Source organism: Acanthamoeba castellanii, assembly GCF_000313135.1.
Source record: "Acanthamoeba castellanii str. Neff unplaced genomic scaffold scf7180000084700, whole genome shotgun sequence".
Classification (NCBI taxonomy): domain Eukaryota; phylum Discosea; order Longamoebia; family Acanthamoebidae; genus Acanthamoeba; species Acanthamoeba castellanii.
This window is the reverse complement of record NW_004457441.1, coordinates 55,694-69,103: the sequence shown is the minus strand read 5'-3', so window position 1 is coordinate 69,103 and position 13,410 is coordinate 55,694. Positions and strand designations below refer to the sequence as shown.

The following is a 13,410-nucleotide window of genomic DNA, read 5'->3' as shown; positions in this document are numbered from 1 at the left end:
TCCGCCGCCTGGTCCTCCGGCGCCGCCCGGTCCGCCTCCCCCGCCCGGTGCCCCAGCTCCTCCCGGCCCGCCGGCCCCGCCCGGCCCGCCCGGACCTCCCCCCGCGCCTGGCGGTACCGCCCACCGCTCCCCCACCGTAGACCCCCTTTGGCTGACCCCAGCGCTCGGCCACCGATTTAGCTCCGGCGCCTCCCGGCCCGCCTGGTCCGCCCGGCCCTCCGGGTGCCGCCCCCGGCGCCCCCGCCGGCGGTCGTACGTGCCCCCCAATCCGTCTCAGGAATGCAATCGACAACATTCCTCATTACATGTCGTTGACACACACGTGTGTCGTGTCGTGTCGTGTCGTGTCGTGCGTGGTTGTTTGATGGTTCTTCGTGACTACAGCGGCGCTGCCGCCGAAGCCGGTGGTGAAGCCCAGCACGAAGATGAAGCAGTTCAACTGGACCAAGATCCCCAACAACAAGGTGATCTCCTCCTACTGGAAGGACGTCACCGAGGTCAACATCGACCTCGACCCCAACGAAGTCGAGCGCCTCTTCGCCGCCAAGGAGGCCGTCAAGAAGGGTGCGCAATTAACTCCACCGTGTCATGCGTGTCGTGAGCCGTGCGTGTCGTGTCGTGTGCGGTGGTGCGTGTGGCGTGTGTCGTGCTGGTGATTAATGGTGTGCGGTGGTTACAGAGGTGTCCGCGGAGGCGGGCGAGGGGGCGGGAAAGAAGAAGGAAGCCGTGGTCACCCTCATCGACACCAAGAGGGCCAACAACTGCGGTACCGCACTCACACGCACACGCACACGCACACGCACACGCACACGCACACGCACACGCACACGCACACGCACACGCACACGCACACGCACACGCACACGCACGCACCATAGCACACGCATCGATTCATTTCTGATTTTTATTTATTTCATTTTTTCAGCAATTATGCTTGCACGGTTCCGATGCAGCAATGAAGACATCAAGAAGGCCATCCTCAAGCTCGACGAGAACATCCTCACCGCTGAAGGCGTCGAGGTACCTACGCGCAATCATGCGTGTGTCGTGTGTCGTGTGTCGTGTGTCGTGTGTCGTGTGTCGTGTGTCGTGTGTCGTGTGTCGTGTGTCGTGGGTTCATGAACTGAATTTAGTTCCCGCCTACAGAGTTTGCTGGGCTATATCCCGACGGCGGAGGAGCTCGAGCAAATCTCGTCCTACCCCGACGACCGATCCAAGCTGGGCAAGGCCGAACAGTACTTCTGGGAGATTCGGGTAACGCCCCTCCCCACCTTTACACGACACACGCGGCACACGCGGCACACACGATACACACGACACGAGCTCACTGCGAGTGTCGCCTGCGCCCACAGACCATTCCCCGCTTGGAGGCGCGCCTCAAGGCCTTCTTGTTCAAGCTCAAGTACCCCGAGCTCCGCGACTCTGTCCGCCCCGTACGTCGGCCTCTGACCCCCCCCCGGCACTCTTCACTAGCCTCACCGGGTGTGTGTCTTGTCGTGCGTGTCGTGTGCCGTGTGTGCCGTGTGTCGTGCGTGTCGTGTGTGTGTGTTGTGGGACAGGACGTGGACGCGGTGTTGGCGGCGTGCGATGAGGTGAAGAAGTCGACCAAGTTCAAGAAGGTGCTCGAGGTGGTGCTGGCCCTGGGCAACTACCTCAACGGCGGCTCGTTCCGTGGCGCCGCCTACGGGTTCAAGCTCGACGCCCTCAACAAGCTCCGGTACGTCGTCATTCCTGCGCGTGTGCGGCGCGGCGTGCAGCGCGTGTGTGCGGTTGCTTTGACTTACGCTCTGTTCTGCGCGCGTAACAGAGACACCAAGTCGGCCGAGGGCGACTCGACGCTGTTGCACTACCTGGTCGACCTGGTCACCAACAAGTACCCCGAGGCCATCACCTTCGGTCGCGAGCTCAAGCACGTCCCGCCTGCCGCCCGCGGTACTCCACCACTTGCCCCCGCGTGTCGTGTCGTGTCGTGTCGTGTCGTGTCGTGTCGTGTCGTGTCGTGTCGTGTCGTGTCGTGTCGTGTCGTGTCGTGTCGTGTCGTGTCCGTTCGTGTCGCGTTCGTGTGTGTTGTCTGCGCTCACACGCGTGCGCGTGCCGGACACAGTGTCGCTGTCGACGGTGCAGTCGAACGTGGCGCAGCTGGGCCAGGGCTTCAAGCAGATCGAGCGCGAGATCCCGCTGAGCTCGGAGGACGCCAGCGACCCCTTCCGGGCCATGATGACCGAATTCTACGAAAAGAAGAAGGAGGAGTGCGACCACCTCGAAGCCGACACCAAGACCATGGAGGCACGCACAATTTTTATTTATTATTTTTATCTTAATTTATTAATTTATTTATTTTTGCTCCGAAATGCCTTTGTTTTATGTTATTTTTATTTTTTTTAACACGACACACGCCAATAGGAGGACTTCAAGCAGCTCGCGGATGCGTTCGGTGAGGGTGCCCAGTGCACGCCGGACCAGTTCTTCTCCACGGTGACTTCGTTCCTCGACGCCTTCGAGGTATGCAGCATGCCGCCTGCACTCCATGTCCTGTGTGTCGTGTGTCGTGTCTCACGTATGACCTTCCACTTGCGCAGCGCGCAGAGAAGGAGAACAAGCAGAAGGTGGAGAAGGCCAAGAAGGCCGCCGCCGCTGCCGCCAACCCCAACCCCGGTCCCGGTACAGCTCCATCTTCATCGCGACGCGACGAAGATCTTCGTCCCGCCTGCCGCCACTGCTTCTGACTCTTCGTTCTTTTTCCTCCTCTTCGTTCTTTGATGCTGACAGCGGCGCGCAAGCTACCGCCGGGCGCGAAGCCGATGCCGGGCGGACCCGCCGGCGCGCCGGCCCTGGGCGACGTGCTGGGTCAGATGCAGAAGGGCTCCTTCTTCCGCCTGCGGCGCGAGAGCAACGCGGCCCAGCCCCCGCGCATGCCCGGTGGTGCGGCAGGTCCTGGCGGCGAGGGCGCGGCCGGCGAGGTCGAGTCGGCCCGCGAGCGCATGGCCCGCAAGGTGGGCGGACCCGCCCCCGCGCCCGGCGGCGGACCCAAGGCCGGACCCGGCGGTGGAGGCAATTTTATGGCCGAGTGGAAGGCCAAGCGGGAGGCGGGTGGCGCTGCGGCCAAGCCGGAGGCCGAGGGCGACCAAGCCAAGACGGAGGGGGAGGAGAAGAAGGCTGCTGACGTGGCAGCCACGGAGGAGGAGGCCGGCAAGAAGGCCGAGGACACACCCACCGCCGCTGATGCTTCTCCCGCACAGTGAGTCCGCTGTTTTCATTTTCAACATCAACTGAACCACCTTTTGGTTGAAAATAAAATATAAATAAAATATAAATTAATACCGCTAACACGTTGTCCACTGGTGTTGCGCTCCATCCCGGGTAAACTAACTTGTCCTTAATGATCTTCATCTCCACCACTAGCGGGCGTGGAAGAAGTTCACGCGTAACCCGAGGCCCAATTGCCTCGTTCCCTTGACCCGGACTCTTGCGATTGGTCCGCATATTTAGTGCATACATCACGGTTCCACCGTCACCTCAGCATGGAAGCCTACTCGCAACATTTACAACATACAACGTCCCACCGCACACAACGCACACCATGGCCCAGCACCTCAACTTCATCATCGTCCTGCTCGCCCTGGTCGCCATCGCTGCCACGGCCGTCCAGGCCACGGGCGGGCTCTTCGGTGGCGACTACTGCGACGACTCGGCCTTCGACCCGAAGATGATTCGCGCCGCCGACTTTTACCGCCAGAAGGGCCTCTTCGCGTCGGCCTTCGCCCAGTTCCGGTCGTGGACCCGCGAGGCCAACCTGACCAGCGCCGCCGAGCTCCAGGCCGTGGCCGACCAGCTGGCGGGCCTGGCGGCCACCTACGCGGCCGAGTTCGACTCCGCCACGCAGGGGTTCACCATCACCCGGTCGTCGGGCATCATCATCATCGACACGGCCTCGGCGCCGACCATGGTCAACCCCAACCTCGAGAACCACAACACCCGCTACGAGTACGCCAAGGCCATCCAGTGCCGCGACCACGGCGCCCCCGGTCGTGTTTCGAGAAGTACGACCCGCACACCGCACACGCACCGCCGCACACAAGACACAACGCGACACCACACCGCACACAGCACACGGGGTTCGGCGACTGATGTTCGAAAAATGCAGGTACTTCATTCCGCGCCTACAGAAGACGCTGCACTTCTTCGCTAAGGCCATACAGACTGGGCTCGACGGGACCTGGTTTGTGTTCCGCATCAACTTCTTTGAAACCAACTAAAAGGCCTCTTCCGGCGTAAAAGTTTGAGAGAAAAAGAATGAAAACGACGAACAAAAAGAAGGAAAACGATGGACCGGACTTGGCGCTTTTTCGCTTTTCTTTCTTCCAAGCTCTGCTTCACCGCTATGTCCGTCGCACGAGCTGTCTTTGTGGTCTTCGTGGGCGTGGTGGCCACCTGCCTTGCGGCCCTGCCCTGCACAGCGCAACAGCCCATCGCCGTGCGCTATCCCCCCCCGCAAATCAATTATTATATTATTTTATTTTCCCAACGGGCCACACCTACCTAACACTTCTTCTATATATTGTTGCAAAAAAAGATATCCGAAAACTTTTCTTCACAGCTGAGCTTTATGGGACTCAAGGTACGACCACTCCGGCTGCGTGTTGTGTCCGCACGCGCACGCATTCGCCGCACACACACACTCACGTGCAAAATGGAGTGACATACGGACAACCGAACGCTATGGATGGATGGATGGATGGATGGGTGGGTGCAGCAAGAGTGGTACGTTGACTACGACGCTCAGCTGCGTGCCACCATCGATTCCGCCAGCGGCCTTCGCTCCGTCCAGATCAACGTACGCACCATTATTTGTTTATTTGTTTTATTTGTTTGTTTGTTTGTTTGTTTATTTGTTTTATTTGTTTGGTGCAGAGAACGCTGTACAACATCAACGTGGCAGCGCAGCACTGCATCGTCTCCCAGCTGAAGGACGGCATGCAGCCCATGGTGCACCACTGTGCACAATTCCTGCAACACGTTGATTAGTTGGTTGGTTGGTTGGCTGGGCTGACACTCACTGCCCATTCGTTGACGCGCGGCTGAACAGTGGGCGTGGCTCAAGACGGCCAACTACTCGGGGCGCTGCGGCTTCGGCGAGGGCAGACGCTACGACGTACGCCCACGTGGCGTGCCCACCATGACCCACCATGTCGGCCTCACTCACCACCGTTTCTTTGTCCCCCGTTCCAGGCCATCATCGACCGGAACACGCAGTACAGCTTGTGTGCGGCGCGTCCCAACGGCCAAACGGAGTACCTCCCGCTTCAGTTCCTCGTCCAGCAGGAATCCAGTGCGCCAATCCCACTGCGACTTTGTTGTCATTTGCATTTGCTCACATCATCGTGTGTCGTGTGTGTCGTGTGTGTCGTGCGGTGTGTCGTGTTGTGCGCAGGTCAGACGCAGTTCCTGTTCTACGACTACTTCCCGCTGGCGCCGGGTCGCGGCAACTTCACCGTCCCGGCGTACTGCCCCTCGCCCTCGCCCGCTCCTCGCGAAAGCCATCGCCAGAGTTGAACCAACGTTACATATTTGGTTGATTTATTTTATTTTTATTTTTATTTATAATACGAAAGTTGAAAAGTCAAAAATAGGTCGTGTGTCGTGCGTAGAAAGTCAAACGCTTTCTCTCTTTACAGCGTGCCCGGCGGCGATGGTGTGGCGTTGAAATGAAGGCAGCGATCTATGGCTCAGGCGGTCTCGACGAGCCTGGGCGAGTGGCCGTCGGCGATGGGCGTGACGACGTCGGACTCGGGCGCGCTGTCGGGCGCGGCCTTCCTCTCGTTGCCCGCCCGCTCCAGCAGAGCCGCCAGGTCCTTGTGCTGTTGTACAAAAAAAAACAAAAATAAAAAAAAAATTAGCAAACGACACACGACCGCACACGCAGGACCGCACACGACCGCACACGCCGCAGGACTGCACACGAACGAAAGAGGGAAGGTACCCCAGCGCGAACGGCCTCATCGAAGGGCGTGGCGCCCCACCTGTCCCTGACCAGCACGTTGGCGCCCTTGTTCACCAAATATTCGGCGACCTTGAGCCGGCCCTCGGCCGCGGCCAAGTGAAGCGCGGCGCGCCCGTCGTAGTCGGCCACGTTCACCGACGTGCCCGCCAGCACCAGCTCCCTGTTACGATGATGACGTCAGCTACTCTCTTTTAATAATAATAAAATGTATAAACAATGATAAAGGAAGAGAAATGAATGAATAAAATGAGGGGAAGGAGTGAGTACATGACGCGGGTGAGGTTGCCGTTGGCGGCCGCGAAGATGAATTCGCTGATGACGTTGATCTCCTTGTTCGTCGCCTGGCGCAGACGTGGGTTCTTCTTCTGCGATCCCTGTGTGCCGCACAAAGTTAAAACAATACAAATACAAATACAAATACAAATACAAATACAAATACAAATACAAATACAAATACAAATACAAATACAAATACAAATACAAATACAAATAAATACAAATAAAAATACAAATACAAATACAAATACAAAACAATACCAACAGAAATGAATCCAAAACAGAAACAAAAAACAAAAAACAAAAGAAATAAAATATATTGCACTCGTGCAGCAGGAGAAGAAGCCGAACCTCGGAGCAGGAGATGACATCGTCAAACACGTGGAAGGCGTAGCGCGAGGTGAGCTGCTTACAGAACTCGACAGCGCGGACCGAGTTACCCTGGTCGTCGATGCGGGGCGACCAGATGCACATGCCCTGCACACACCGAAACACGACACACGACACACGCTCTTAGTCGCCGTGGCCTGGGTTTGGTGCGTGGAACCGCCGTGGAGGCGTAAGGTACCAGCAGGTTGGGCACCACCACCATGACGCAGCCGGACACGCCCGACTTGGCGGGCAGGCCCACGCTGTAGGCGAACTCTGTAATGCAGGCGGGGGGGGGGTGTTTAGGTCCGATGGTCTCTTGAGAGCGTCGGCAAAGAGCGAACGCGGAGCGGGGCTGTGTGTTTACCTCCGGAGTAGTCGTACATGCCGCAGCTGAACATGATCGACAGGCAGTTGCGCACGCACGCCGCCGGGAAGATTTTCCTGTGGTGTGCGTGTGTGTCGTGTGTGTCGTGTGTGTCGTGTGTGTCGTGTGTTGTTGCCGTCAGCTTGCTGAAGAAGGAGTAAAGGCGGAGTGGTCAGAACGTACTCTTTGGTGATGGGGTTGGTGCCGCCGTTGGCGAGAGCCGAGGCTACGGAGGCCATGTCGCGTGTGGTGCCGGTCATCGAGCACAGCTGCAGGTAGAACTCCAGGTGGGCGCGCACCCTCTCGTCGCTGTTGACCGACTTGTCGAACACGCCCTCGCCCTACGCACGCAACACCCACACGTCAGCACCCCAAGCATGCATGGAATGTGAATGGAATGCGCGCATATACCTTCATGAAGTAGGAGAGGGCAAAGTTGCGGTCGGCGTGACGCAGTTCGGACAGGTAAGTGGCGTTGTCGAAGCCGATGGTCGTGGGCTGGCCGTCGCCGCGGTCCGACAGCCGCTGCCACACCGTCTGCACGTAGCCGAACCTCTGTTGATTTGAGCCGAGCCGCGCGTCAGTACGTTGCGGGTCGAAAACAACACGGGCGGTGCGACGTACGTCGGCGGGCTCGTAGTCGGGCTTGAGGAGCGAGGCGGTGACGATGGCCCCGGCGTTGATCATAGGGTTGAAGGGCTTCTTCTCGGCCGGGTTCCGCTCGTCGAGCTCGAAGGCGTTGAACTTGCGGCCGCTGGGCTCGTGACCTACGTGGCGCATCATCTTCTCCTCGCCTCTGTCGCCCTCAGCAATACAATAACTGTGCGGTGTGTGCGGTGTGTGCGGTGTGTGCGGTGTGTGCGGTGTGTGCGGTGTGCGCGGTGTGCGCGGTGAGCCAGGTGACATTGGGCTGGTGGGTGGTACAGAAGTGGCTGACGTACGTGATGGGCTTGGAGCACGACTGGAGGGTGAAGGGAACGTCGGCATCGCCGTGAGTCCAGATCTGTCCGTCCACAGTCTGCACCGCGATGCCAAACTGGTTCGAGTTCACGCGCGCCAACTGTTCGCACACACGCCACAGAGATCAGCATTAAATTTGCCCTCCGTCGTCACCATACCACCATCGGAATGTGGTACATACCTGAGGAATGTACTGTGCGTTTTGGCCGGTCTCCAGCGCTTCGCAGTGTTCATAGATCTCCTTGAGCTGGTGCGACACACACACACACACAAGAAGACGAGACAAGGTCAGCCATTGCGCGGTATGGTGAACGGGAGATGGCAGGTGGTACGTTGTTGATGAAGTCGGCCCAGTCGGGGATGGCCACACGCCCGGTGAGAGCGCGCTCGATGATGTCGGTCTTCATCTCCTTGAGGCGCAGGAAGTCGGCGGCAAAGATCTTGTCGTCCTTGTCCTGGTCGAGCGTGTCGACGGCCTTCTTGACGATGCCCTTGCCCAGGCCCTCGTCCACGAGCACCTGCCCACCAAAAAAATTTTTTTAATTAAATAATATTGGTAAAATAAAAAGGAAATAAAATATAAATAAATAAATAAAATGAAAGCGAAGAGAAGCGAAAAAGAAAGCGAGAGGGGAGGTACCTTCTTGAGAAGGTTGGTGGTGATGAAGCCCTGGTTGCTCTTGTCCAAGGAGTCGAAGATGCTCTTCAGCTCCTCATCTTTCTGCAGATGGCCACAAAGCGAACGCGAAGCGGTAAGTACCCTCCGGAAATCGCCACACCCAATGATAAGCGAGCTTATTCTTTGATCGCCGCACCACTCTAAACCTTTCTTTACGCTCGGGGCAATGCGAGTAGTTGCTGCCGAAATAGATGTTCATCACATCCATTCACCGCCTCAAAAATAGTATCGCATCAATTTCAATATTGGGCAATATTGGCCTTTCCGTGATAAAAGAGCAAAAGAAATAAAATAAACGCTCAATCTCGAAGGCTCCAGATTAATGGGAATCTGTACGAGACGATTGGCGAGCTTTGCATCTCGGAAGGTCGAGTAGGTCCTCGTCAGCTTGGCGTTCTTCTTCATGTCTTTGAGATTTTGCGCGCGTAGTGGTGAGTGCTTTGCAAAGGACCCCTTGGCCGAAAGCGTGTAGACGAGAGTGTTTGTTTGAAACAAAAGAATGAAGAACGGCCACACACGCGCTCCTCTAAATGCTTCTTGAACCGTGCTATCGACCACCGCCACTACTCAGCGACTGGAGATGATCGATGTTCCCAAAAGGTGGAACAGTCCATGTTCGCGCAACAGGCACCATGTCGACAAATAAATTTCTTTTTGTTTTTTATCGCGGAATTCCACTTTGAGGCCTGAAAAAAAGAACGAAGACGAAGACGAAGACGGATGTGGGGGAGGGAAGGTACCAGACGAACGATGGGCAGGTCTTCGGGGTATTCGATCTTCTTCTTCAACATCGCCATCAGGTTTCTGAGCACACAGAGGGTACCTAAGCTTGAGAGGTTGGCCCCGGCAGTGGTGGGGAGGGTGTGCGAGGTACCTTCCGTGTGTGTTTGACGAAGCTTGATGCAGAGTTGTCGATTCTGTTGATATGGTAAGAGGCAAGTACTTGTGCCTCTATCACTCCTACGCAACCCAGCAATCACCAGACAAGGCGCATGTTCCCGAACAGGCACCTTCCCAAGAATGCAGCAAAAAATTGTTGGAATCTTTGGGATTTGTGGAATGTGCGCATTCCAGTCGAAACCGCTGAATTATTTCAAGTGAAAAAGCCACAAGCGGCGATTGCCACGCACTGACCGAGGTGAGGCGTGGCAGCCGTTGTTTTTTAACTAAAGATCAAAGTGTGAGCAAAGAGATGGAGCTGCAGAAGATTGTTGTGTGTGGAGTGCCTGAACACTTCAACCTGCCCTGGCACTTGGCTATCGAGAATGGCCTCTTTGCCAAGCATGGCGTACTGGTACTGGCCAACACACATCTAAACAAAACTGACAGCCACAGAAGCGAATCTGTGACCAAATACTTCGATCATTGATTTATCGTTTATTTTTTTAATAACTTCATTATCAATAAATGACCGGCGCTGCAGGTCGAGTTCGTGGAGCAGAAGCTGGGGACTGGGGCCATGATCACCTCGGCCAAGAGCGGCGAGGTGGACGTCATCCTCGCCCTCACTGAGGGTCTTGTAGCCGGTACCGGCCCCCTTCCTCTTCTTCGCTCTTCGCTTTCGCTTTCGCTTCGTTCTTCTGCTTTCGCCCAGTGACGCCACTGTTGGCTTCTCGCGTGCCACGTGCGGTGGTGGTGTCCGCAGACATCGCGAACGGGTCCGACCTGCGGCTGTTCGGGACCTACGTGCAGTCGCCCCTGTGCTGGGCCATCTCGACGGGCCAGGCCTCTGCCTTCAACGCGGTGGAGGACCTCAAGGGCCAGGTGCGCAACAACACCACCACCCCGTGAGCCAAAAAGCCAGTGGCGGCCGCTGCTCTCTAACCCGTTTACGTGCCTTGGGTGACACGACACGCGACACGCACACGACACGACACGCACAGACTTTCGGCATCAGCAGGAACGGAAGCGGGTCACAGCTGATGGTGTACGTCTTGGCGATGGAGCGTGGTTGGCACCCGCAGCGTGACGTCAACTTTGCCATCAAGGGCGACTTTAAGAGTACCGCACGTTCTTGTTTTTTGGCGTTCAATGTGTCGTGCGTGCGTGCGTGCGTGCGTGCGTGCGTGCGTGCGTGCGTTCACGTGTGCCGTGTGTGCAGGCCTGCGCGATGGCGTGAATGATAATTCGACCGCCGCGTTCCTGTGGGAGACCTTCACCACGAAGCCGTTCCACGACTCTGGGGTACCCTTCTCCCACAGCTCTTCGCCCGCAGACGACTCAGCTGCCTAAGCTGATGACTGACTCCCTCCCGCGTGCAGGAGATCCGCCGCATCGGCGACATCACATCCCCCTGGCCGTGCTTCATGATGGCCGGCCGCAAGGTAATTAATTCCCTCCCCACTCTCTTTATTGTTTTATATTATTATATCATTTAAATATTTAATTATTTATTTATTTATAATTGAAATGATTGTTTGTGATCACAGGACATTCTCGACCGCAAGAAGGACGCCATACAGAAGATGCTGGCGGCCATTCGCGAATCGTGCCGCCTGTTCCACAGCGATCAGGTCGGTCTATCACTCCGTCCCATCTGTTGTTCCTGCGTCGGGCTCTGTTGTCGCCATTGCTCACATTCGTGTGCTGATCCCAGGGCATCGTGGAGCTGATCGCCAAGCGCTACGACCTGAAGGTGGAAGACGCGCAACAGTACGCCCGAGCATTGACTGTCTCCTCGGGTTGCCTGAGTCACTCACTCGTTTCTTTTTCTGTTGCGCTCGCCCCAGGTGGTACTCGAACGTGCAGATCGTCGGTTCGACCAACATCTCCGAGGTTTGACAAACCATCTCAGAATTAGAATTACAATCAGAATCCAATTAAATTGAGCTTGCTTCAATATTCAAATTGTAATTCCTCACATTATTCACACCTCATCACAGAGTGCGATTAAGAAGGCGGTGGAGGTGCTGTACCGCGCTCGCGTGCTCTCGTCTGTGGACCACCCGGCTCAGAAGTTCATTTACGAGGGCATCGCCTCTCTGCGCAAGGACATCAAGCTCGTCCGGCTGTACGTTCTTGTCTGCGCCTTCATCATCAGATCTTGTCCCCTTAAACGTTTCAATATGTTTTGACGATCCATTCATTCATTCATTCAGATACAACAAGCCCGAGCTGCTGCGCGCACTCTTCAACAACCTGCACGCCGCCAACCTCGCCTCGGGTCCCATCTCCTACGAGGACCTCCTGCCCTACGATCAGGTACCACCAGCTCCCCACATTTTATATGATGACCTACATCATTCTTCGGATTCTTAATCGAATATGCGTGATAACATGATTCCGCAGCACCACTACCACGAGGTCGAGGGGCTCGAGGTGTGCATCAAGGAGGCGCACCTGGGCACGGACTCGCGCATCCTCAATGTTGGCTCGGGCCTCGGCGGTCCGGCGAGGTACTTCGGCGGAAAGCTGGGCGCCTCGGTGCTGGCCGTGGAGCTGCAGGATGACCTCCACAGGACAGCGGCAGAGCTGACGGCCCGGTGCGGCCTCAACGACAATGTCCACCACCTTGTACGCCACACGCACGACACACACACCACACACACACGTACGACACACGACACACACGAACACACACCACACACGACACACACACACACACACACACACATACCACACACACACGGGACGGCTTGGACCTGACACGACCGATGCAGGCGGGAGACATTCTGCAAGTGGGTCAGCACCTGCGACCGGACAGCTACGACGCCATCGTCTCATGGCTGACCGTTCTGCACATCCCCGAGCGCGCCCAGCTCTTCAAGACCGTACTCTTTCTCGCCCGGACTCTTCATTGGGCCTGAAACTGAAACTGAAATTTTCTGAGTCTGTCCAAATTTCTAACGGAACGTTAATCAGTGCTACTCCCTGCTCAAGCCGGGCGGCGTGTTCTATGCGGAGGACTTCTTCGAGAAGGCCACCCTTACGGAGGAAGAGAAGTACTTCACATTCCCTCATTAATCGCGTGGAGTGCAGATGATGGACCCCTGTGCTGACCTCCGCACGCTCTCTCATCCACAGGCGGCGTCTGGCTGATGACGTGTACTGTCCCTACCTGCCCAACGAGGAGACCTACAAGCGCGACCTCGTCCAGGCCGGATTCGAGATCGTCACGGTACGCTGCCGCGCCGGCGTTTCTTTGAGAGTCGATCTTGAAACTCACGCTCCCGGTCACACAGTTCGAGGATCTCACGGAGGACTGGCGCCAGTACACCACCCAGCGCGTGGCCAAGTGGGACGCCGATCACGACCGGCTGGTCCAAGTGCACAGGGAGGACACCTTCAACCGGCTCCGCTACTTCTACAACATCGTCAGGGAGCTCTACGCAGGTACGTCCACGCACACACATACTATCCGCACGCTTTGCTTTTATGTCCGAGGCGGTTGAGCAGTTGGCGCGGTCAGACGTGGGACACTGTGTGACTCCATGTGGTGGCTGAAGACCGTGCTCGACTTACCTCATCGGTGGTGTCTTCGCGCCTACCCCTCACACAGGAGGGCACTTGGGCGGGGCTCGCATCCTTGCACGTAAGCCCATCTCCGCGTGAGTTCTTGACGGACCATGACCGCAGACGATCGCCACCTACGTCCACCGGCCGACCTGAGGAGAGGTGATTCCTTGCGCTGCCCCCGTTGGCCACTTTTTCGGAGTGTGTGCCCAACATGCCAAGCAACCCGGGTTTTGGAGAGATACAACAACAAACACAACAATTTGAGATATCCCCGATCTAAAATACCAACTCTTCTTTTGAATT

General features: G+C 56.8%; 3 protein-coding genes and 2 pseudogenes across 3 annotated transcripts; 4 read left to right on the top strand and 1 right to left on the bottom strand.

The window, feature by feature from the left end:
• Positions 1–3,242, top strand: part of ACA1_132690 — a 6,363-nt pseudogene extending 3,121 nt beyond the window's left edge.
• A 338-nt stretch (positions 3,243–3,580) lies between these two features.
• ACA1_132680 (uncharacterized protein) lies at positions 3,581–4,256 on the top strand (the record flags this gene model as incomplete). Its single annotated transcript, XM_004339009.1, has 2 exons — positions 3,581–4,030; positions 4,167–4,256. The coding sequence occupies 2 exons, from the start codon at positions 3,581–3,583 to the stop codon at positions 4,254–4,256; spliced, it is 540 nt and encodes a 179-aa protein (XP_004339057.1).
• Positions 4,257–4,381: 125 nt separating this feature from the next.
• ACA1_132670 (uncharacterized protein) lies at positions 4,382–5,553 on the top strand (the record flags this gene model as incomplete). The annotated part of the gene is made up of 7 exons (XM_004339008.1): positions 4,382–4,474; positions 4,574–4,618; positions 4,754–4,834; positions 4,912–4,986; positions 5,087–5,152; positions 5,230–5,329; positions 5,432–5,553. The coding sequence occupies 7 exons, from the start codon at positions 4,382–4,384 to the stop codon at positions 5,551–5,553; spliced, it is 582 nt and encodes a 193-aa protein (XP_004339056.1).
• Positions 5,554–5,726: 173 nt separating this feature from the next.
• On the bottom strand, positions 5,727–9,057 carry ACA1_132660 (glutaminase; the record flags this gene model as incomplete). Its single annotated transcript, XM_004339007.1, has 14 exons — positions 5,727–5,858; positions 5,981–6,161; positions 6,269–6,375; positions 6,629–6,754; positions 6,846–6,922; positions 7,014–7,090; positions 7,197–7,354; positions 7,425–7,568; positions 7,638–7,833; positions 7,955–8,073; positions 8,155–8,220; positions 8,306–8,491; positions 8,614–8,694; positions 8,989–9,057. The coding sequence occupies 14 exons, from the start codon at positions 9,055–9,057 to the stop codon at positions 5,727–5,729; spliced, it is 1,719 nt and encodes a 572-aa protein (XP_004339055.1).
• A 787-nt stretch (positions 9,058–9,844) lies between these two features.
• On the top strand, positions 9,845–13,203 carry ACA1_132650 (annotated as a pseudogene).
• Positions 13,204–13,410: the final 207 nt, after the last annotated feature.